The sequence below is a fragment of the Plectropomus leopardus genome, chromosome 20 (genome assembly GCF_008729295.1).
Source record: "Plectropomus leopardus isolate mb chromosome 20, YSFRI_Pleo_2.0, whole genome shotgun sequence".
NCBI lineage: Eukaryota > Metazoa > Chordata > Actinopteri > Perciformes > Serranidae > Plectropomus > Plectropomus leopardus.
The window spans coordinates 2,445,944-2,471,306 of record NC_056482.1 but is presented as its reverse complement, the minus strand read 5'-3'; the positions used below and the strand labels follow the sequence as shown (position 1 = coordinate 2,471,306).

The 25,363-nt window shown below is 42.3% G+C and overlaps 1 protein-coding gene across 1 annotated transcript; it reads right to left on the bottom strand.

Moving 5' to 3' along the window:
* Positions 1-219: 219 nt before the first annotated feature.
* Positions 220-24,256, bottom strand: ajm1 (apical junction component 1 homolog). Its single transcript, XM_042509582.1, has 2 exons — positions 24,079-24,256; positions 220-3,552 (listed from the first exon to the last, which is right to left on the bottom strand). Exon 2 carries the CDS (start codon positions 3,496-3,498, stop codon positions 220-222), a length of 3,279 nt encoding a protein of 1,092 aa, XP_042365516.1. The 5' UTR covers positions 3,499-3,552; positions 24,079-24,256.
* Positions 24,257-25,363: the final 1,107 nt, after the last annotated feature.

Here is a 25,363-nt window from a genome sequence, read left to right as displayed (position 1 = left end):
GAGGATAAAAATTATGTACTTGTTAAAGATTAAAATAAATAATGTACTGTACTCATTCTGCACCTGACAGGAAAAAGAATACTGATCAAGCATACATGAATATATATTTTTTGATAACAAAATACTTATCTACAAATGTTTGTAATTGGATTGATATATAAATATGTATAATAATATATATGTATTTCTATACATATATATTTACAACAAAAGGTGCACTTAAATAATGTCATCAAGGAGATGAGGGGTGCCTACCCAGTCCAACGTCCTGGGCTCAGAGGCAGCCATAATCATGCACATAAACTGTTTCCCGGTCCTCTTATCAATTGGATAAATAGTTGTGGGTGTAAACCTTCTGTTACTCTCCACAAACTCACAGAGTTGCTGATATACCTGTGGGTATTCATGCCTCAGGAAAACCCCTCGAATCCTTAACTCCCGCTGTATATTGATGAAACAGATTTCCCTGGCCTTCCTGCCCTCCTCTCCCTCTTTGTCAATATCTGCTGTTCCAGGGGGTGGAGTGAGAATCAGCGTTTCCATGTCACTCTCTTTCTTGTGAACCTTCCTCTCAGGGCTGAAGGAAGCCAGTGCTACCTTTGCATATTTTCTGACAGTTGGAGCTTGGTTCCTTGGTGATGGCCCATCAGGCAATTGGTCACCAACAGCGATGGATACATTCAAGATGAAACATTCGTTAGGGTCGTACTCTTTACCAGCTTCATGCAGCTCCTTACAGTAATCCCCTAGGTTGTCCTTGAAGCTTTCAAGCTCACGAAGGGACAGGTATGTTGGAGACATCAGTAGACTATCCAGGCCATACTGCAGGAAGTTACTAGATGATGCAGGATTTGGAAAACCAAGAAACAGAACTCCTCTACCTCGAGAAAGATAGCCAACTTTGGCAATACGGGAGAAGGCTTTGTGGACTTCAACAGTCTCCCGGCAGTGTTTGATGATGTGACGACATATGCTGCCAATTTTTCCATACAGGCAACTTTCTTTATGAATGTCCCAGTCCTCCCTTCGACAGTTACGAGAGCAGTAGTAAGTGTAGCAGCTGTGGCAGGATTTAAAATATAAGCAAGCATTGAACAGGGTTTCTGTCCTCCGACATTTGTTGTTTGAGCACATCATTGTATCATCTTCATCTGGGCTCTGATCTGGGGAGCACTCATCTGCACTCTTCATTGCATCACTGGCCCCATCCATGTCTCGAAAAGCATCGGGATTCATTCTTATTGAGGTTGGCTGCTTGTCAAGAGGAGCTGATTCCTCTGCACATGCCTTTGAGCTCTTTCTGGACAGAGATACTGCTTCTTCTTCATCAATTAACTTCTTTAGTTGATCAAGAATATCTTCACTTGCCCTTCTACTGGGTGGCTTGTAATCAGTCACAAGATCTGCCAGAAGCTCATCAAGTTGTTCAAGGCTTTGCTGTAGTGAGGCATTGTCGTGTGTCTTCTCTTTGGTTGAGCTTTCAAAGTCATGCTGAGACAGTTCTGGACCCGCGGTGCTTCTGGAGTCAAGAATGTCCCAACTGGCAGACCGTCCTTCAGCCTTATTAAGTTTCCCCGGTCGAAGGTCATTATCAGTGATTGTTATCTCAGGAGTTACAAACCAGAGTTTACTAGTTGTGCTCTTTGATGTCTCTGTTGGACTTTTGTCAATTAGTGAGTTATCAGACATTGATAAGGCTGCATAGCGTCTTGGTGAACTGGAAAGATTGACTACCACGGGTTGTGGTTTGTCACCTGTGGCTGCTGCAGGCTTCCTGGAGTCAAGAAGATCATCATAGCTCTGACCCCTCTGTACAGGAAGAGGTTGTTCCCTCTCTACTCGGGAGTTTAGAATATTATCCCAGGACCTTGAGTAAGATTTTGAATCTGTGCCAATTCTTTGAGATTCTACGCATGGGTTGGCATACCAGGGTGTTAACACTGGCTCTTCATGGACTCTGGTTGGAGTGACTTGAGATACATAAGAGGCAGGATTAGTGGAATAACCAGATGCATCAGAGCCATACCAGTCATCTGTTTGTGCCGGAATGACTCTAGCATGTCTTCGTCCCTCCGTGTAATATGCCCTTGCTGGGATATGATGCTCTGGGGGCATTGCATACATGTCGCTGGAATAATAAAACCTTGGTGGAGCAGTCTGGATTTGATAAGACCTTGGATCATCCCCATAAAATATTCTCGTTGGAGGTGTCTGTATAATGTATGGCCCTGGTTCATTTGCTGCATAGGGTTTGAGATACCCTGTCTGCACAGAGTATGGGTAGGGCTCCATCTCAGGATAATAAGGTCTTGTAGCTACAGCGTGTACCATTCTAGTCCTTGGATCTTGCACATATTGCACTTTTGGAGTATATGTTCGTCCTGGTGTGTAATGTTCATCGTGAAAACAAGAACTTGGCTGAGGAGGAGCAGTGGTAACATATCTCCCAGGGTCATCTGCATAAAAGAACTTGGTTGGCACATTCGGATTGGAATGAGCTCTGCGTTCCCTACCATAGTAATCACCTGATGAAGGCATTCTTTGCAAGGGAATTTCCATTGGTTGTAAATAACTGTTTGGCATGCTGCGGGAATATTGGTAACCTTGCCTACCATCTGTACCTAACGAATCAGTAGGGGTTGGCGTTCTTGAGTAAGAAAAATGGCGGGGCACAGTTAGACTCCTACTTCCCCCACTGTGGTGCCTCTGCCAGGGTATGTCCATTTGAGGTGTAGTCTTTTTCGGCCCTGAATGTCGTACTGCAGCATCATCTGGTTTGATGTCTACCCGACATCTGACATGAGGGCTAGTCGCTGGTTTATCCAGCCCTCCATCCTCAGAATTATCAGCAGCATAATGAGGTGAGTATCTACTGGTGTCACTCATTTGAGGCTGCAACTTAATAGGATGGACTTCATGCATATGAGCCCTAGTTGCTGCATGGGAGGACTCCTTTCGCGGTGATACTTCTGGCCTCCAGCGAGAGTCTCTTGGAACCCTTTGTGACTCCCTGCCTTTCCTCCCTGTAGATAAGGAACCTTCAAAAGAAACAGGGGTGAGACTGGTCTGTACACGAGGGGCACTTTTTGACCTGGTCCTTCTTTTTTGTTCAGGGATAACTACTTCACTGGCCATATCTGCAGCCATTGGTTGAGGAGTTAACCTATGGCTAAAAATGTCCGGAGCAGAAAAGCGGTATTTCTGCTGGTGGCCCAAGGCATTCCAGGCAGCATCTGGATTAGCTGCATGCCTATCAGCCTTCTTATATGGGGACTCCATTGAGTATTTATGTGATTTGGGGTACTCCAATGACTTATAGTCAAAGGTACAGCAGTGCCTCTTATTGACCTTGTTTTTACTGTCCTCCAGTTTGCAGTAATTTGTTACATCACATTGTTTGGAGGGTTGCAAGGATTTGTAGAGTGAATAAATGGGGATTACTTTAATATCTTGATGCACAGTTGATACCAGTATGTCAGGAGGGTCTGTACGTGTCATCTTAAAGGGACTCCTCTAGTTTTCTCCATCAAGTTGCTTTAATGTTGATGTTGCCTGGAGAGGTAAACAAAGAATTTTAGTTAGTGAAAATTATCGGGGCTAAAAAATTTGTTCCACTACTAATGCATTAAGAATCAATATGAGTCAGTATGGGTTACTTGTTTACAAATCATTCTATTGACTAAACTTTGGCAGAAACATTAAAGAAATGTATAATATGTTCATGATTTAATATGACATTAACATATTCAACTTGGCAAGTTCAGTTGTGCAACAAAAACTGTAAATTCAGTTTTAATGTAGAAACATGCTTACAGGTTTGTGGAATGACATTCATTTTTATGCGCTATATAAGGTGGTAAAAGGTAGGGATGCAATGATTTATCAACCGAGCACTGATATTGGCCAATATTTCCCTTGTTGATTGCCATTGGCCTATAAGCAAATACAACTTTTAATGATGGCGGTGGCTAATGTTTTTCTGCTGTGTCACAACGCATCCTTCTGACAACAGAAAATGTCTTCAAGATGAAAACAAAGAGATCTTTCCCATGATATCTTTGGGACAAAATAATGCAGTGAATTCACTATTGACAAATGTAACACTCGCCAATATAATAACAGCCCAAAAATGTAATAAACCACAAATGCAATGTAATGTAATAATTCCACAAACGTAATACATTTCTCACAAACATAATAGCAGTTGCCTACTACAAACGTAACATGAAATCTCCTGCAAATGTAAGAGCTATTGTAATAGCCAATAATAGTACTATTACATTTGCAGGGATTTGTTACTTTTGTGGAGAGGTAAAAATCTTTAGCTTTCAAAATTGTAATTACTTCCCACAAATGTAATATGAAAATCAAAAATGATCTTTGTGGTCATTGTTGTTTGTTTATTCCCCCATACACCTACCAATGGGTTTGATATAGCTCATTAGTAAATATCAAAGGTTTGGGCAGAGCGGGTCAAAACGTGTCAATGTTTTGTTTTTTTGTTATTTTGAGGAAATGGGTTGTAAACCATAAGAAATTAGTTTTATCCAGCCCAGGCATCAATGGTGCACTTTTAATGAGATGTTTTTTTATTTGTTTATGTATTTTGCTGGATGCAGCCCTTTAACAATACTCAGGAATCTGAAAAAAGTGCGTTCTATAAAATTGTTTAAAATCAATCCTTTAACAGTGACTGAAAAAGTCGCATTAATGTTGAAGCCTCACTAAAAAATAAAAAATAAATGATTAAAATAATGTTTCTTAATAATGACATGGTAACATTGTTGGAATTAGAGTAACATGGGTGCACACAGTAACAGGGTTTAATGAAGACATTACTTTTGATAGCGGGCCATGACATAAATGTAACAAATATACTAAGGACCACATGAATGTTGTTCAATACAAATTTGTGTCTCTTTTGGCAAAATGTTACAAAGCTAGCATTGATTTGCAGAATTGATTTGGAACATTTTTACTTGCAACCCTGTAAACATAATAAAAATAGCGGTTGCAAATCAATGCAAATGTTAGCGTTTTCTCAGTAATAGTTGCTAGCTGTGGAAAACAATGTCACTGTCATGGTAAAGGACAAACATAATTATGTCACAATGGCTTGATGATAATTAAAGAAAGAAAACTGTGAATTCAATACTTTTTTCAATTCTCTTCTGATAAAATAAGTAACAGGGTTTGTGATGCAGTCAGATAAGACTAAAAAGATTGAAAAAATATTAAAAATAGAAGAGCAGAGCAACTTTTATCTGCCCATAGTGTTAGCAAATGGCTTGATGATGTCATTACCTATGTGGCATGTTTGATTTGGTAGTTTGGCTTAATAGGTTTTGGTCACAGGGCTGTGCGTATGTTGTGGATCACAACTGCAGTGCATAATTATAATTATTTAAAATGAGTTAATGATAAAAAATAATTTAGACTTAGACTGATATTGATCCTTTTTTTTCTTTTAGTTGGCTAAAATATGTTTTGCTGCGTTTATGCCCACAGCATAGCTTCCACGCTGTTGGTGTGGGACTGTTTTTCATTTTTCATTTATTCGATTTAAAATAAATATAAAATTAGGGCTGGATAATATGGCCCAAAAATAAAATCTCAGATTTTTTCACACCAAACTCGATTTATGATTTTAATAGATTTTTTCCCCTTCTTTAAAAGGAACTACAAATGACAACAAATTAGCAATAACAATTAAAGACAAACTGAATTTCCCTTCTGTTGATATAGTAAACTGAATTTACCTTTTGGGTTTAAAGTGCAAGCTGCAAACTTGTCTTTAACACTGAGCTACAGTCATTTCACAAAACATATTTACATTAGAATTAATTTGTGTATATATCTTTAGCAATATGCAGCGCAACTGTATTAGTAACAGCTTTCAGTGTCTGTCCATCACCTGCAGTCGTCTGCATTAGTTACACTGAGGGTTTAGAGAACAGCATAACTTCTTCTAAGGCTACCAACAGCTCACCGTCACTCCAAGTTAGAGAATGGGTGAAATCAAAGCGAGGCAGTTGGGCTGGGGCACCAGGCCCCCAAATCAGTAAATCTACCCCTGATAAAAAGGAGAGCAGCAGAGAGCAGCTAGATGAGAGATCTGTCACTGCGCTGCTCTCAGTCTCATTCAACTCTGATGGATCTATTGACCAACTGTGTGATCGGCCAGGTGCTGAATACAGGACATGGTTGTGCTGATGTTGTTGTCCTGCCTGCTGTGCAGAATTTTGTTATCCACTGTGATTTTATTGTTCTTTATGACATGTTTTGCACATCTGTCTGTTCTGGAAGAGAGATCACTAAGAAACTCTTCCTGAGGTTTATACTGTTTGAAATCATGGTAAAAACTGTCGTTGGGGTTCCACATAAACTCCCGCAGAACGCCAAATGTGATAAAATCTCTGGAGGTTATTTGCCACACTGGCGGGTAAATGTTTGTGCCAAAATAGTCTCTGAGTTAACTCTGCTGAGAGTCTCTGCTGTGTTTTTGGGGGCACATGGCTTTGCTCCTCTGTGCAGCTGCTCCTGTGCTCTCTCTAATCTGCATGATACGGCAAAGCCATCTCAAGCACTACTCGTTCTGCAGCTCCGTTTACAGTACGAGACATCAGCTGATCACTAAACTATCACCAGCCTCCAGTCTGCTGGTGGCTAAAGCTGAGTGCATACTGTAGAAGTTATTAAATATTAAGATGGAGGCCCCGTAGTTTCAACCAACACAGCAAACTCTCTTTACCTCTCACAGTGACAGCGTCAGTGCAGTAGCTGCACTTCTTCCTTCACAATAAAAGCCCTGGACGGATACAATGCATCAAAACTTTCTAGAAGGAACTCATTTACACACAGATGCTGTGGTGATGAGCTGTTCAATATATTTAATGCTTTTAATTCAGACTTTGCTCTGGCCTCTTCTCTAAGTTTGCATATTATCTCAATTAAATTTACTTAAAGACATGTATATGTGAAACAAAAAAGGTGATTTATTATTTTGACTGGTAAAAAAATATGCTTGGCTGTTGAAAGTGCTAAAAATTACTGCTTCAACCTTTGTGACCATTGCGGGAAAAGGAGCTGACCCAGACTGAGCAACTGGTCGAGCAGACGCTCAGACCGCAGCAGATGGAAGATGATTATTGATGTTGGCATGGCTGATGTTTTTCTCAAATCTTGTGGCTATTGCATCAAAGTGCACATTTGTAAATGTCTTTTTAAAAACGTGCAACTTCCAGGGTGCAATAACGCTTCAAAAAGGTCATGTTCAAATTTATCCATCCATCCATCCATTTTCTTCCGCTTATCCGGGGTCGGGTCACGGGGGCAGCAGCCTAAGCAGGGAAGCCCAGACTTCCCTCTCCCTGGCCACTTCGTCCAGCTCTTCCCAGGGGACCCCAAGGCGTTCCCAGGCCAGCTGTGAGATATAGTCTCTCCAGCGTGTCCTGGGTCTTCCCCGGGGCCTCCTACCGGTGGGACGTGCCCTGAACACCTCACCAGGGAGGCGTCCTGGAGGCATCCTAATTAGATGCCCGAGCCACCTCATCTGGCTCTTCTCAACGCGGAGGAGCAGCGGCTCTACTCCGAGCTCCTCCCAGATGACCGAGCTTCTCACCCTATCTCTAAGGGAGAGCCCAGCCACCCTACGGAGGAAACTCATTTCGGCCGCTTGTACCCGCGATCTTGTTCTTTCGGTGACTACCCAAAGCTCGTGACCATAGGTGAGGGTAGGAACGAAGATCGACCGGTAAATCGAGAGCTTTGCCTTTCGGCTCAACTCCCTCTTCACCACGACAGACTGGTGCAGAGTCCGCATTACTGCAGACGCTGCACCGATCCGCCTGTCGATCTCCCGTTCCATCCTTCCCTCACTCGTGAACAAGAGGTACTTAAACTCCTCCACTTGGGGCAGGACTTCGTCCCCGATCCGGAGGGGGCACGCCACCCTTTTCCGGCTGAGAACCATGGTCTCGGATTTGGAGGTGCTGATTCTCATCCCGGCCGCTTCACACTCGGCTGTGAACCAATCTAGTGAGAGCTGAGGGCCACAGCCTGATGAAGCCAATAGGACCACATCATCTGCAAAGAGCAGAGACCCAATCCTGAGGTCACCGAACCGGACCCCCTCAACACCCTGGCTGCGCCTAGAAATTCTGTCCATAAAAGTTATGAACAGAATCGGTGACAAAGGGCAGCCCTGGCGAAGTCCAACCCTCACCGGAAATGAGTTCGACTTACTGCCGGCAATGCGGACCAAGCTCTGGCACCTGTCATACAGGGAACGGACAACCCCTATCAGGGGGTCCGAAACCCCATATTCCCAGAGGACTCCCCGAGGGACAGGGTCGAATGCCTTCTCCAAGTCCACAAAGCACATGTGGACTGGTTGAGCAAACTCCCAAGCACCCTGCCAAGGGTCCAGAGCTGGTCCACAGTTCCACGACCGGGGCGAAAACCGCATTGCTCCTCCTGAATCCAGGGTTCGACTATCTGGTGGACCCTCCTCTCTAGTAACAGACCTTACCAGGGAGGCTGAGGAGTGTGATCCCCCTGTAGTTGGAACACACCCTCCGGTCCCCCATCTTAAAAAGAGGGACCACCACCCCAGTCTGCCAGTCCAAGGGCACTGCCCCCGATGTCCATGTTGCAGAGTCGTGTCAGCCACGACAGCCCCACAACATCAAGGGCCTTGAGGAACTCTGGGCAGACCTCGTCCACCCCCAGGGCCCTGCCACCGAGGAGCTTTTTGACCACCTCGGTAACCTCGGCCCCAGAGATAGGGAGCCCACCCCTGAGTCCCCTGGCTCTGCTTCCTCACCGGAGGGCGTGTCGGTGGGATTGAGGAGGTCTTCGAAGTATTCCTTCTACCGATCCACAACGTCCCAAGTCGTGGTCAGCAGCGCACCGTCCCTACTATACACAGTGTTGACAGAGCACCGCTTCCCCCTCCTGAGACGCCGGATGGTGGTCCAGAACCTCTTCGAAGCCGTCCGGAAGTCGTTTTCCATGGCCTCACCGAACTCCTACCACGCCCGGGTTTTCGCCTCGGCGACCACCGCCGCTGCACTCCTCTTGGCCTGTCAGTACCTGTCTGCTGCCTCCAGAGTCCCACAGGCCAAGAAGGCCTGATAGGACTCCTTCTTCAGCTTGACGGCAACCCTTACCGCAGGTGTCCACCAGCGGAGTTCGGGTGTTGCCGCCCCGACAGGCACCGACCACCTTGCGGCCACAGCACCGGTTGGCCGCCTCAGCAATGGAGGCATGGAACATGGCCGACTCGGACTCAATGTCCCCGCCGGACATGGTCGAAGCTCTCCCGGAGGTGGGAGTTGAAGCTCTTTCTGACAGGAGACTCTGCCAGACGTTCCCAGCAGACCCTCACAATACGTTTGGGTCTGCCAGGTCTGACGGGCGTCCTCCCCCACCATCGGAGCCAACTCACCACCAGGTGGTGGTCAGTTGACAGCTCCGCCCCTCTCTTCACTTCACCCGAGTGTCCAAGACATACTGCCGCAAGTCCAACGATACGACTACAAAGTCGATCATTGAACCGCGGCCTAGGGTGTCCTGATGCCAAGTGCGCATATGGACACCATTATGCTTGAACATGGTGTTCATTATGGACAATCTGTGGCGAGCACAGAAGTCCAATAACAAAACACCACTCGGGTTCAGATCGGGGGGCCTTTCCTCCCGATCACGCCCCTCCAGGTCTCACTGTCGTTGCCAACGTGAACGTTGAAGTCCCCCAGCAGAACGAGGGAGTCCCCAGAAGGAGCACTCTCCAGCCCCCCCTCTAAGGACTCCAAAGAGGGTGGATACTCTGAACTGATGTTTGGACCATAGGCACAAACAACAGTCAGGATCCGTCCCCCAACCCGAAGGCGGAGGGAGGCATTCACCGGGGTAAACTCCAATGTACAGGCACCAAGCCGGGGGGCAATAAGTATTGCCACCCCTGCCCGGTGTCTCTCACCAGTGGCAACTCCAGAGTGGAAGAGAGTCCATCCCCTCTCGTGAAGACTGGTTCCAGAGCCCAAGCCGTGCGTCAAGGTGAGGCCGACTATATCTAGTTGGAACTTCTCAACCTCGCGCACCAGCTCAGGCTCCTTCCCCACCAGAGAGGTGACATTCCACGTCCCCAGAGCTAGCTTCTGCAGCTAAGGATCGGACCGCCCAGCTCATATGGCACCCGACCCCTATGGCCCCTCCTACGGGTGGTGAGCCCACGGGAAGGAGGTCCCATGTAACCTCTTCAGGCTGTGCCCGGCCACCAGGTGCTCGCCATTGAGCCCCACCCCCAGGCCTGGCTCCAGGGGGGGCTCCGGTGACCCGCATCCAGGCGAGGGAAACTCTGGACCATTTGTTGTCGTCATCATAGGGGTCTTGTGAGCTACACTTTGTCTGGTCCCTCCCCAAGGACCTGTTTGCCATGGGTGACCCTACCAGGGGCATGAAGCCCCCGACAACTGAGCTCCTAGGATCACTGGGACACGCAAACCCCTCCACCACGATAAGGTGGTAGCTCAGGGAGGGAGCCTCAGGGATGTTCAAATTTAATGATGACAAAAAAACGTCTTGCTCCAATCCGTGGTAATCTCAGTGGCTGTGTCCACAAAAGCATTGCGCATTTTCTACTGAGGCCACTGATTTTTAAAAAATTATTTGCTATGGAAGTGTCATGTATTTACACCATGCTACCATGCTAATGGGCTAGAGTTCAACTTTTGGTATTAATGCAGTGTTAAAGTGCTGAATAACAATAACAAAAAACTGTCATTATAAAGTGTATAGCCTATACCATGTTTCCTCATATGAACCTACACAGGTCCATCCTCTCTCTCTGCATGCTTCAGCCTTCCCCTCAACCACAGCAGGTACTCTACCATTTTGCTGTCATGTTTACTTCCATGAATATTCTGTATCATAGTGACCAGAGACAACCAAAGTTTCTCAACTGAAAAAAACACACTGAAAGAAACACCTCAAAAGCGCTCTCAAATTCCAAACAAGAGTCTGGCATTTTCAGCTGGAAAACTAGAAATGCCATCAGTTTACAAGCAGTGGCTCCAGTACAGTTTACATCTATGTGAAAACCGGCAGCACAGAAGATCTCTACAATCAGCACAGTGTCAAGATTAGCGTCAGCAATTCAGTATCTGACCAAATGTCTCCTTATTTAAGATGTTAAGTAATGGCCAAAAAAGTGTTTTTGCAGAACATTATGATGTTACAGTTGACCTCTTTGATATAAATTATCAGAACTTCATCATTTTAACCCATCTGACATTTGTTTGAAATAAAATCATATGAATTCTAAAGTTATGGCCCAAGCCATGTTTTTTAAGCAGAGATTTTTATGGCGACAGTAACGCATGTAGATGCAGCAGCCGGTAGCTCTGCAAATCCTTGCTACTTTTTCGCTATATTTTTCTATTTTCCAGATACCATGGCCCCCTCTGCTAAAGCATGTCTTTTTCACGATAGAGTGGCACTTGTCAGCATCGGGCGAAGTTGTTTGGGGCTTGGACTGAGTGCAGTGGACCGCAAGAGTATCTCCACCAGTGGCCTGAGCTGAACGGCGAGTCAGACCAGAGAGGAGAAACAAGACCGAAACCACCAGACGAAGAGGGGGGAGGAGAGCCGGTGTCAGGGCAAAACTAACCTGATCTGGACCGAGAGCTATGTGCCACACAGACGGACAGATGTACTCAACCATGCAGAGGCATTAAAACGCTTTGGTGGACATAGGCCTAAACATAGTGGTTGGATCCCTGGCCCTTGCAGTCTAATACTGTCACGATTAAATTTATATACCAACATTGCACTACTGCACTATTGACAAGCCAAATGACGGAGGTGACAAGCATGGAAGTGCCGCATATTTACACAACTCTACAAATGCCAGCAGCAGCATCTATTCTACACTGAGCAAGGCAGCCACTCATCGCTGTCAGTTTTTAACCAGTCTTCCAGTCACAGTGAAGTGGGGGTGATACAAATGGCCTAGCACAAAGACTAAGTGTTACATCACTGAACAACAACAATGGAGGAGAAATGAATACTGAACCCACACAGACTAGTGGGTCTGTCCTATTTCCCTGAAAGCTCTCCTTTATCCAGAATAAGTCTAACTTGTGCCAACATTTTTAGTTCCATGGATATTGTACATTATAGCAACCAAATGCAGCCATAATGTCACAGCTGAAAAAATGCTGCACACTTTACTGCGTTTGACTGTGTTGGGCATTTAACAATGAACACGTATTTCATTAAAAGAAAATTCAAGTTTAATCAGCAATTTACCTAATAATGACCTAAAAATGCTTATTTACATAGCACTTAAATCAGAATACATGACGTCATTTGCCACAACAACACTTTATATCACACAATTAAGCCACAGTGCAAAGGAAATTCCTTCACCGCGACAGGCCAACTGCATTTTACATATTGAAGTGTCCTTAAGCAAGCTACTGAACCCCAGATTGCTCTTGATGTATTATTGGTGAAAATGTGTGAGGAGCAGGTGGCACCTTTTTACCCTTGATCATCCTGGGAAAAGGGGCAATGTCTGGCTCTGTCATTATAGCTGTCAGCTGACAGCTTTGGACCAGAGCTCTGTACACCAACACTCCATCTTTCTCTCTCTCATTTTCTGCAAAAGATATTGGGTGCTCTATTTCTACTGTGTCTGTTTCTTTTATTGTATTATTTTTGAAAAGAAAAAAGGCAAAAATAATAAAAAAAAAACAAAACAAAACAAAACCTTTATCCTTGGAACACTGACACTTGCTTCCACTCACTACTCACTCAATAATACAGTAAATACTGCATCATTTATTTACTAAGTGTTAAAAAATTGTGGACATGCAGGGAAAAAAAATCTCATAAAAGTGATCCTAGGAGTACTTCCTGCGAAGTACATGTGGCATGCCTAGAGATTACATGACTATATTCCATACAACTGTAAATAAAGAGTTATCTTTTATAGTTATTTCATTTTATTTTATTTTATTTTATTTCGTGATCCTTTGGGTTTAAAGGATTAAGCATTCAGCCACAGATGTGTGCATGGAGTGAGTGTTACTCTGCCTGCACACTCTGCTCTCTGTTTTAAGAGATAGTGAATGACTATCCAGTGTAGTGGATTTCCCCTTCTCCAGTGGAAATATGGTAGCGTTACTTCTGGTCAGTGATCATAGAGATCTCCACTTTTATGGTGCATTGTGGGTATTTTCTATGGAGCAAACGCTCTGTACTGCTAAACTGTCCCCTTGGCATTGAACACCCTAGAAAAGGTTTCTCCGGGCAGAATTAGTTCATCCGCTCTAGACTTACCCTCCCCCAACACCAACATTTACTCACCCTAATAACACTACATTTACACTTGGACCTCCAGACTTCATAGCTTAAATACTGCTAATTAATCTCTCTGAGTTCTCTTAAAAAGTGAAAAGCCCTGACCCCCCTCACTGAATTCTGTTTGATGGTTTATTCCTATTTGACCATTTGTATGTGTATTCTGAGGCAGCACGTGCTGTAGCACGAACATAAATGTAGCTGTCGCAGAGAATGTTTATTTGTTCAGATTTTTAATGTCATTATTTTGTTTTATTTTGAAGTGTGCATAAATAATATGGTATGCTACTGACACCTAATGTTGGATTGTGTGTTGCACTAAAATAGTCAGCATGCACTGCTCACATGATCATGTGCTGCAGAAGCTTCGACAACAGTCAGACAAGGTATAGAAACATGCATGTTGGTGAAGATTAACCCTGGACTTAAACAGACTCCTAAATTTCTGTTCAGAAGGCGGACATGTTTTTCACAGTGTTTGCTGGTGAAGTCAAGTCAAGTCAATTTATTTATGGAGTCCATTATCACAAAACATGATTTGCCTCAGAGGGCTGTACAGTGTACTACATCCCTCTGCCCTTAGACCCTCACATCACCCAAGGAAAAACTCCCGAAAAAGGACTCCTGTAACAGGGGAAAAAAAAGAAAAAGAAAAGTTTTTTCCCCTTCTCTCAGACCTCATTATTTGTTTTTGTTTTTTTGGCATACATCATCTTGATACAACTAATGTAAACATTACATTGTCTTTGGGCTGAACCCAAATACAAGGGAAAAAAATATCATAATAATGCAATAATTTTTGGAAAATATACTAATGCATAAAAATGTTTTTTAAAAAATGCCCTTAAATTGATTGAAAATGTAACAAAACCTAATAATGTAATTACTTGACCAATAATGTAATGCAATGTCCTGTCTGATATTATGACATTACAGCAGAACTGTGCAGTAAACTAAAGTGAAATCACACATCTAACCTTATCTGAAACACACATTAAAGCTGCGTTGGATTTTCGGCAGGTTGTCTTTTCTAGATCTTTAATCAATAGTTAATAAATAAATACTAAATAAACCACTTTCTATCTGTTGTACACTACTAATTTTAGAAAACATAAATTTTACATTTCCAAAACATTAAATCATTGTCAAAAGCTTATGTGGCTGGATATTATATCCATCGCGGCTGACATGACAGTAACTGTGTTTTTTTCTTCAAATTGCACATTCTAAATATACAAGAAAAAAAACACACTTTTTTACATTATTACATTATCCATTAAAAACATTATCACTTAAAAAAACATTATAACAGGAAATGATTTTATTACATTATTGGGTGCTACATGTCTTCCAGTATGTTGCTCCTTTCAAAAATCAGGTCATATGTCATTCTGCCTCCCTCCTGCTCATGCACTGTAACTAACTACACACTGTGTCCATAAGAAAAGCAGTGATAATTGAAAAATGGGCAGCAGGCTCCATTATAATTGAATCAGTGAGCTCTACTTTTTAGTGTTGTGTGGCCCATACCACTGCAGATAAAGAAGCTGTAAGATGAGGGTCCAATATTTGGGCCTTTCATGCCTGAGAGGATATGAAATGATCTTATTCAGGTCCTTTCAACACCGGGCCAGTGGAGTGTAAGTTTTCTTTAATGTTTGGCTGAAATCTTACCCATTCTGAATTGCCACCATGTCTTTACATGACTGCAACACTGCCAGTGGAATTTTGTGTAAAAGAAAATTAAATGCAATACAGTAAAAACCTAAAAGTTATTTTAAATCAATTAAGGAAAAGGTATATTTATATATATTAAAGGTGTAGTATGATTCTGGAGAAAGACTGCTGATAATTCAACTCTACCCCCTCTAAAAAAATCATGGAACACATTTCTATGGCAATGACAGCAACACATCCATGAGCCAGCTGACCAAAAGAGTTACTCGTTACACACACAAACATGTAATTCCAGGGAATGAATGTGAGGTCTACTGCAGCATGTAAAAAATGAAAAATGTATACCAAGTTTGCAAAGATATATATCCGATGTTATTTCTAATTAGTTCCTGTTTATGTATTTATATATATATATCAAAAAAAGGTATCTTTGGAGTGATTGACAAGAAAAAAATATTTATGGCCTCAGGGAGGGTCATAATAAAAAAAAAGCAGAAAAAGTGACATCCCAGCCAACCCCCTCCTTTGATAAATAAAGAACAGTCCCCCACACTCTAGACTGGACTGTGAAAATGATAATTACATTGAATCCATACCACTTTTTACGACAGTTTCAATGTCTTTATCTGTGACATAGATGAAGAAATACAAATATATGTCTCTTACTTAACATTTCGTGTTTCCATTTTAATTTGACTCCTTTCAGTCTGGCTTCAGGTGTGACCATTCCACTGAGACTGCACTCCTGTCAGTCACTGAGTCACTGAGACTGGCTCGAGCGGCTGGTCAATCCTCTGTCCTACTGCTGCTAGACCTGTCTGCTGCCTTTGACACGGTGAACCATCAAATCCTCCTCTCCACACTCTCTGAGCTCGGCATCTCAGGTTCTGTCCTATGGTGGTTCAAGTCCTACCTCACAGGCAGATCCTTCAGAGTGTCATGGCGAGGAGAGGTGTCTAGGTCACATGGCCTATCGACAGGGGTTCCTCAGGGGTCGGTGCTTGGTCCCCTACTCTTCTCTCTGTACACCACCTCACTCGGTGCAGTGATCCGCTCCCATGGTTTCTCCTACCACTGCTATGCTGATGACACTCAGCTCTTCCTCTCCTTTCCACCTGAATGACAGAATGGTCTCAGCTCGGATATCAGCGTGTCTGGCAGATATCTCCACATGGATGAAGGAACGCCACCTTCAGCTAAATCTGTCTAAGACCGAACTCATGGTCTTTCCAGCTTGTCCATCTGTTCAGCCTCAGATCAGTGTCCAACTTGACTCGAGCCTACTTGTGCCCACAAACTCAGCCAGAAACCTGGGTGTCATGATTGATGACCAGCTGACCTTTAAGGTTCATGTGGCCTCAGCTGACCTTTAAGGTTCATGTGGCCTCAGTTTCTCGGTCTTGCCGTTATGCCCTCTACAACATCAGGAAGATCAGACCCTTCTTGACCCAACAGGCCACACAGCTTCTGGTTCAGGCTCTTGTGATCTCACGCATTGACTACTGCAACTCTCTTCTGGCAGGCCTCCCTGCATGCTCATTCAAACCTCTTCAGATGATCCAGAATGCAGCAGCACGTCTGGTCTTCAACCAGCCCAAAAGAGCACATGTCACCCCGCTGCTAATTTCTCTTCACTGGCTTCCAGTGGCAGCCAGAATCAAATTCAAAGCACTTCTCTTGGCTTACAAAACAATCACAAGAACTGCTCCAGCCTACCTGGAATCCCTGATGCAGGTCTACTCTCCTTCTCGCCCACTACGCTCTGCATGCGAAAGACGCCTGGTGCTTCCAGGACAGCACGGCTCTAAATCTCTAGCCAGACTCTTCTCTTCTGTTGTTCCCAAATGGTGGTACAAACTTCCAAACTCTGTGCGTTCTGCTGAGTCCCTTTCTACTTTTAAGAGACAATTGAAAATTCATTTTTTCCGAGAACACCTAGGCACTTAACCTGACTCTTCTCCGCTTTGCCCTTTGGGGTAAATTAAGTCAGAAGGTCCAAAACCCAGCACCTAATGATTATCTAGCACTGACAAAGTTGTGTGATGTTGTATGTTGACTGTCATCGTAAGTAGTGATACTGAGATTGTTGAATCTCAGATGCTGAGATCGCTACTGGTTATTACTTTGGTTTCAAAAAAAAAAAAAAAAGGGGGGGGGGGGGGGGGGGGGGGCTGTGCGGCACTTCTTCTGCCACTAGACGGCAATATCTGTGACCAATCACACCTGAAGCACATTTTGCACTTACTAAGGGTTTTTTCCTTAAGTCTAAATTCTTGCTTGTGTTGTACATCGCTTTGGATAAAAGCGTCTGCTAAATGAAATTGTAGAATTGTAGAAATAAGTGAGAGTCTTCTGACAGTGTTTCTGTCGACATGGATCCCTTCAGCACCTCAACAACAAATGCTCCCAATATGAGCACACACTGTTCATGCGAGCAGTGTGGCCCAGGCATAATAACACCCAGGGCATGTGCACTGCATGCAAAACATACAGTATTTTTATAGCGTTGGAATTTCTAAATACCTTGGTATACCATAATACCATGATACCGGCCACACCTATTCTGGAGTATCCTGTTAAAGCTACAGGAACATGGCAGGCCTGGTTTGAAGGCTGAAATGTGTGTAAATTTAACAGGGATTTGTTTGCATTTTTTTTGCAAACTTCAACTTCAACTAACTAGTCAGAAGAAAAAACAATATGATGATATAAGACATAATGATCTATGAGTTGGTACTGGCTGACAACAATAGAGAATACACATCATGCTCTTGATATCACTGTCTACAGGGTTTAAATGACTGCAGAAATGACAGGTGCATGGAGGATTCAGAGACAGATCTGTGCAGACAGCAGACTGATCAGAAACCTCACAAGGTTCAAATGAAGTCTAAAGAGATATAAATACAAAGGTTGCACAATGTTCCCTGTAAACTTCCAAAATTTGATCAAAGTTAAGAAAGCGCTCAGAGCCTCAGAGTGTGCATGTATTTGGTTTAATCTATTTTCATAGCAGTTATTACGGGTGCCTACTAATTTTGAAAAATTTAATAATTACGCCACCTCATTAATATTTTGTGTGCATAAGATAATTAACTGAAAAACTGTGTGAAAAATAAATTAATAGCCCATTTTGAAAAAATCAACTTTTAGGACATTAAAGGTCCAGTATGTAGGCAGTACAGCAACGTTACGTATGCTTTAATTAGTTTATAATCACCAAAAAATAATACAATTAGCCATTTATATTTGCATACTATGATTGGCTTTATCTATGTTTTCGTCCCTTGAGACCTTCCTAGAATCTCACAGGGATATACACTACATGACGGCATGCGCATGCAGTGGTAATAGACACTCCTCCACCCTGCGAGTTCGATATGTTCTGCAGGCTGTCTTGTCATTAAGACTTCTCAACACGCAATACACTCACTACATTTCAACAAGAGGTAATATTTTTACACACTCACAACCATATACCTTCTGAATTCATGTTTCTCTGTAACTGGAGCTACAACTTCTGCTTCACCAAACCTGTTCTTTTTTTCTTTTGGTGCCCATGTTACCAAGTAAGAGTCGCCACACTGTCGGCCTGAGCTGTGCTGCTCAGCTGTGGCTCATCTAGAGAAACAGAATCTCGCCGTTTGTTTCCACGTGACATGCGCAGTTTTCAGTGGGGCCGAAACGATTACTCAAGTAAATCGAATAATTCGTGTAATCCAGTGCACTGTGTTTTAACACAGATGATTATTTCTGTTCTATTCCTTGTGCACGCAAGATAATTAACTGAAAAACTGTGTGAAAGATAACTTTTAGCACCTCTTAACCAAAAGCACCCAATCTATGGGGGCGGTCAGAGCAAACCCGACATAAGGTAAAGTTAACGTCAACAACAGCATTTAGCATAAATCAATATAAGTGCCACAGTGCTTTCCCTACAATGTTATAGACCTGGCGGTGCGCCAGGCCAACGAGACTCCCCACCAGGCCTAAACGTTAGCGAGGTTAATGCGGGACAGTGAAATACACAGTATTTTTCCCCCTTAAGAGACTCATGTTTTCCCTGCTCTCTCCCGGTGTCCTCCCGGCGTCACATTTCTCCTGATTAAGAGCCCTCAACCGTAATCTCCACAGAGGACCTGGCGTCACGTCTGCCCCAACATACGAAAGAGGGAAATCTGACGGAACATCCAACAGCAGCTGGTTAGAGAGTTAATACTGAAAATGCACAAAAATAGTTGGACTATTGTTTTGTTTCTATGAAACGTGCCTAAATAGCCTACAGACTGAACACCAGGTATGTGCACATGTGGATACTAGAGTGCGGCTCAGGCTGCACATTCAAAAAAAGGTAGCCTAATAAAAACAAATAACACACCTTACTGATCACACAGCTGATCGATAGATCCATTGGAGCAGACTGACAGACAGTGCAGCGTACTGAGAGACCTCTCATCCAGCTGCTCTCTGCTGCTCTCGTTGTTATCGGGGCCGATGTAGTGATTTGTGGGGCCTGGTGCCCCAGCCCAACTGCCTTTGCTTTGATTTCACTCATTCTCTAACTTGGAGTGACAGTGGGCTGTTGGCAGCTGCAGAAGTTACGCTGTTCTCTGCCCCATGTAACTAATATAGACTAGTGCAGGTGATGTAGAATTGGAGGAAATTTGTTTTAAAGTTGTTGTTTTTTTCTGGGGGAATATACACACACACACACACACACACACACATATATATATATAATTTAAAAAAAAAAATAAAAGTTAAATAGGCAATAGACTGTAGAGGTTTACATTATGCCTGAAACTTGTGGTTCTTAAAGTTATGTTGCACAACTTAAAGGCAATGTTTATGCCTTAGTTTTTGATTGTATATACCTTCTTTTTTTTTTTTTTAAAGGTAATTTGATTTTTCTTATGTTTTGTTTTATTTTTGCACTTTAAAACCCAGAAGAAGGTAATATAGCACTTAAATGCACTAAATTTTTTTAGATGGATATAATATCCATAATATGTTTAGATAAATTGCATTTCAAAAAAATGTTTGTCACCTTAAAACCCAGAGTAAAATGGTAGACGTTACATGCACTAAATGGGTTTAGTTCAGAGGTTTATAATACTATGTTAGTGCTCACCTCACAGAGACTTTTGCATTGTTACCAACAAAAACAGAGATTTTTCTAAAGGAAAAGGCAATTATAGTTTCTCCTTCATTATAAGGGACCTTACACTGTCTTGTTTTCTCCTCTGTATGTTACTATTACCATTTAATGAAGCAAAAGTAATGAAATGAAAACATTTCCACACACATATCTGATTACTCAACTAATCCCAAGAATAATCAGTAGATTACTCGATTACTAAAATAATCGATAGCTGCATACCTAGCTTTTAGCAAAAAATAGACAGTGAAAATGGTATTTTGATAATTATTTAGATGCAATACCACGTTAATTTATCTGTTTTACTCAACATTCCCCGTTTCTGTTTCAAAATAAGAGCCGAGCCCTCTGACAACATTTGTGTCGATGGAATCCCTTCAGTCATTGATATAAGGCATTTTACTGTGCAGAATTTACAACAAAGCAGCCCCCGCAGCACGTTTGACCTAGAGCTGTGAAACTTTGGAGGCCTGTGCAACACCCCAATACCTACAAAAAAGGCTCTTGAGGCCATATCGTAAACCCAACAGGAAGTCGGCCATTTTGATTTGAAGTTGTAATTCTGGTGTATTTTTGGTCATTTTCAGAGGTCACAATTTTTCAAACTTCATAAGACCTTTGACAGCAAAACTTATTCAAATCATGAGTTTTGATCACACCGTGTGATCTGTATGAGTCATCTAATTTGCATGTTCTGCTATGAACCAGGAAGTAAATAGGAAGTGGTATGTCACTCTGCTGTGAACACATCTTTATGACAATTTTAAGCGATAATGAGAGCACCACCTATTGGCACAGGAAAGACAAAGTTTTACATTAAGACGTCCAGCTCCTAGCAGGTTGACTCGTTTGATCTCAAAATGTTTTCAAAAAATCCTTAAGATGTTGATGGTGCTTGAAAATGAATATTATCCCTCTGTTAACCCTCTTCCTCACTCTTGGAATACTGAAAACAATACAATTTCTACTGTTCGATGATTTATTCAGTGTAAGAAAAACAATGACTGCTTACTATTTACTAATGGACCATTACAATAACAGAGTTACACTATTGCAAAATAATAAAATGATCACATTATTGCAACTTCAGTGATATTGTAACTCCCAATGACTTGTGCATAGATAAATATAGGCTAGACATCTAACATGATCCTATTTTTTCTAAGAGCATCAAATATGCCACCATAGAAGACAACAGTTGACAATTTCATAAATTTTTTACATGTCTATTTTATATATATTTATTCATTTTTATTTTATATCTATTTAGTTTCATGTATTTGCTATTCTTTTATAGGGACAGCTGCAACAACTTGTCCCCACCCTTAGACACATCCTGGACACATACTATGTCTTCGAAGTCCACAAAAGAATGCTAAGTAAGTTTCGATTAATTCATACAAAAAGCCAGGGAAGTACGACCCCTAAAAAAAAGTAGCTTTCATACCTCCAAAACATTTTTTTTCAATAAATGCAGTAGCAGATGTTGAATGCATCTTTTACCCCCACGAAAACTGCCAGGCTTTCAAGTCAATATTACATGGTAGTCAAAAGTGGAATTAAACGTCACATGATGCCATGGGGCCTGACAGACTTTTCCCTATTGACTTACACTGGGAAAGAGAACTTTGTAAATCAGACACATTTCTGTGACTGTCAAAATCTCCATGAAATGCTTCATTTCACTATTGAGATTTAATCCATTCAGTCTGAAAGCATCTGGAAAGTCTAAAAGAACAACAAAATTAAAGTATTTGAACGCCTCTCAAGGCAGCAGAGCGGTAAAGTCGGTAAGTTACCTGCTTGGGCATAAACGGCCACGCTCAGCCAGACTCGGCCACGCTTGGCAACCGTCAGTCAGTCTTTTGGTCAGTCTAGCACACATGGTTATGACCCAGCTAGCAGAGAACGTTCCCATAACATTGGCTAGCATTACCTACAAGTTGCAATGATGTTTTAAAGAAAACATTTTAATCTTATGTTAAAAGAACGTTTTAAGGATGTTTATCATTTCAATTAATGTTCCTATAAGATTAAATGGTGACTAGAATGTAACGTTTGAACTGCAGCATTCTGAGGATGTTTTGGTGATGTTGATTAAGCAATATCACACGAGAGGGAGTGATGTGCTCATATATCATCACGACTGCGATTATCTTCAGCACGAGGCTGCAGGCCGAGCGCCTATGACCAAATCACAGCCGTGATGATATACGTGCACAACACACAACCTCGAGTGTGATATTGTCTTCAGTTCTACAGTTCTACAAGAATATTTTATTTGTTAATAGCAACAAGCAACAAAAGATTATGATTTGTTTGTTTATTTAATGATTTTTTTGGCTCCACCGACACAAATAGTTCCACAACCGCTGGACGCGACAGCTGTTGCCTAGCAACACATAAACATTTTCCCTTCACTTTAAAATTACTGTCCTTTCTTGCTCACCCCCCACTCCTCTCTCTCTCTATTTCTCTCTCTCTCTCTCTCTCTCTCTCCTCACTTCTATAACAGGTGACAGATCAGTGAAGGGTCTATAAAACATTTCCACAATGTTACATGAGAACAAAGAAAGGGTATTTTCAAAGAAACATTCAGAACATGTTAGTGAGGACTGAAATATTGGACCATTTTTTACATGAATATGTAATGTAATGTGATATGTTAACAATAAAAAAAAACATTTTTACATTTTTTGATGTTTGTAGAGATGTTACCCTAACTTTAAGATTAACTTTCTCAGAACTAAAAGAAAAAAAAGGAACCACTAAAAATGATACTATAATACTGCATTTGTTGCATTCTCAGAACATTTTTAGAACCAAAAATTGCTAGCTGGGGGGCCCCATAATGCAGAAGATACTTTTATACCTCGGAATTAGAGCGTTCATGCACTAATGAGCAGTTCTCATAGGAATGAACAGGGCCCTGCCTCCATACTTCATCCAGGTTTTCTTAATACATGGAGAGAGAGGGTCTAACTGAGCATAAGCAGTATGAGCACCATCATACTAGCATGTTTTTAATAACAGCTGTTGTAACTGTCCCATGATGCAACCATCTCCAGTCTCCCCTAGTTTTTGACAGGATGAAATTAAGTTACAAATTAAAACTAATGCAAGGTTTTTATTTTGGGAACACATAAATAGAAACTGTATTTGAATTTCACTGCTGTTGCTGAATATAACCTAAATAGCTATCTATCTATCTATCTATCTATCTGCATACTTGTGGCCTATGTTCAACTCTGCAACATCTGGCTAGGCTTTTCTGCCTGACTTCTCTGAAAAAAATTAGAGCAACCCATGTAACCTCTGTAACATTGCAACAATGCAGTGTGAGGGCTTATCTGCTCTAAAATTAAATGAGCTTGGGTTGCACACCAGTGCATTAAGTCTGAGCAAACGTCGCATTACCGCGCTTAGCTAGCAAACACTTAGGTATATAACCCCCTGACTACTGCTGCTGCTGCTGCAGGAGGAGCTGCTGCCTGGAGCCACAGTCCTGGTGAGGATGATGTCAGTGGTCTTGGACAAGAACATTTGTCCAGCACAAGCCAAATGGCTGCATTGGATAGTAATGTGCAGGGCATACCCACTGCATCCCTCTGTGCTCACATCATGCAATCATGCACACACAACATCATGCACACACAACGACATGCTTTGCGAGCATCAAATGGAAACGTGCATTTGATATGTGCACAGATGCACGACCCATGTTGAGCTCAATATGTGTGATCAACGGATCAAATGAAACAGAAATGAGGAGAGGAGGCCGTCAACACGACGGGCTGCAGCAAGTGAAGCAATAATCCATAATGTGTGTCCCTGCATAGGCTAGCACACGGCACTGCACATCAAACATGTCTTACCGCATCAATCCGGAGTGCCAGCCTCTGCATGTCCATTTTCTGTCAGGGATGGGGTATGAAGTAGTGCGATAGTGGTTTCCCAATGACGACATCGGTCATGTGCAAAAAGTAAAACTGCAATATCCGCCTTATTGGTCAGACTGTAGGATTTTTCCTCCCTTACGTTACATCGTTGGTTGTTTGCTGCGCAACCCCGCTGCACCATCCACAGCTACGTGTCCGTAACCACAACCCACCCATCCTCCCTCTCCCCTCCCTCCCTCCCTCTCTCTCTGTCTCTCTCTCTCTCTCTCTCTCTCTCTCTCTCTCCATCAGGCCTGCAGCACTGACGCTTGAAACCACTGCCAAAGGAGCTGCTATTGTCCCCCTTCTCCATCTGTTCGCCTTTCACGAACATATTTCCATGAGGGGAATCTGTTGTGCTCAATCATTCTCCATCAGGAAGAGACCTCCTCAGTTTGATGGCCCCCCATGACCTTGCCCTCAGCACCACCAGGATTGTCTAACAGTGATGAGTCAGCTGACAAAAAATTAGTCAGTAATAGTTTTGATTATTTCGTAATTAATGGAGGCCAGTGTTTATTAGGGTATTTTATTGTTAGTCGGGCAATTTTCCTTGTCAAATGGTTTAGGGACTTTTTCCTTGTTGCTGTGAGGATCCAGGAACAGAGAATGTGCATATTGTACAGACCTCGAGTCAAATAGTGATTTGTGAGATTGGGTAGGGGCGTTTCTGAAGGAAAAGAAATGCCTTTTTTTTTTAAGAAAACGTGCATGTTTTCTTTTGGGTGATTCTTAAAAAAGAAAAATATATATATGCATAGGATAGATAGATAGATAGATAGATAGATAGATAGATAGATAGATAGATAGATATACGCGAGGCTACTTAAAAAACATTCAAGGCTGAAGCCTCAGATGCCTACGCCCACTGACACTAGATGGGCTTTATTAATAACATTTAATTTAATTTATAGATCAAACAATTATTTGAATGTAGGGATGTAACCATTCATTCAACTTATGATTCACAATACTGGGTTCACGATACGATTTCGTCACGTTTTTTTTTTTTTAATACAAAATGAGATTACAGAAAAATTATGACTGAGAATATTAAATGAGTTATGCATTTCTGGACATTCACAATGTCCCCTGCTGTTTGAAAAAAAAGACAGAGGTGGCTGATGTGGAAAGGTTTGCTTCTGCCAGAGGGGAAAGCAGAGAGGGTGAGTTTGAAGAACTAGTTTGTCTAGGTAGGTTGGGCTCTCTCTGGCTCTTATAC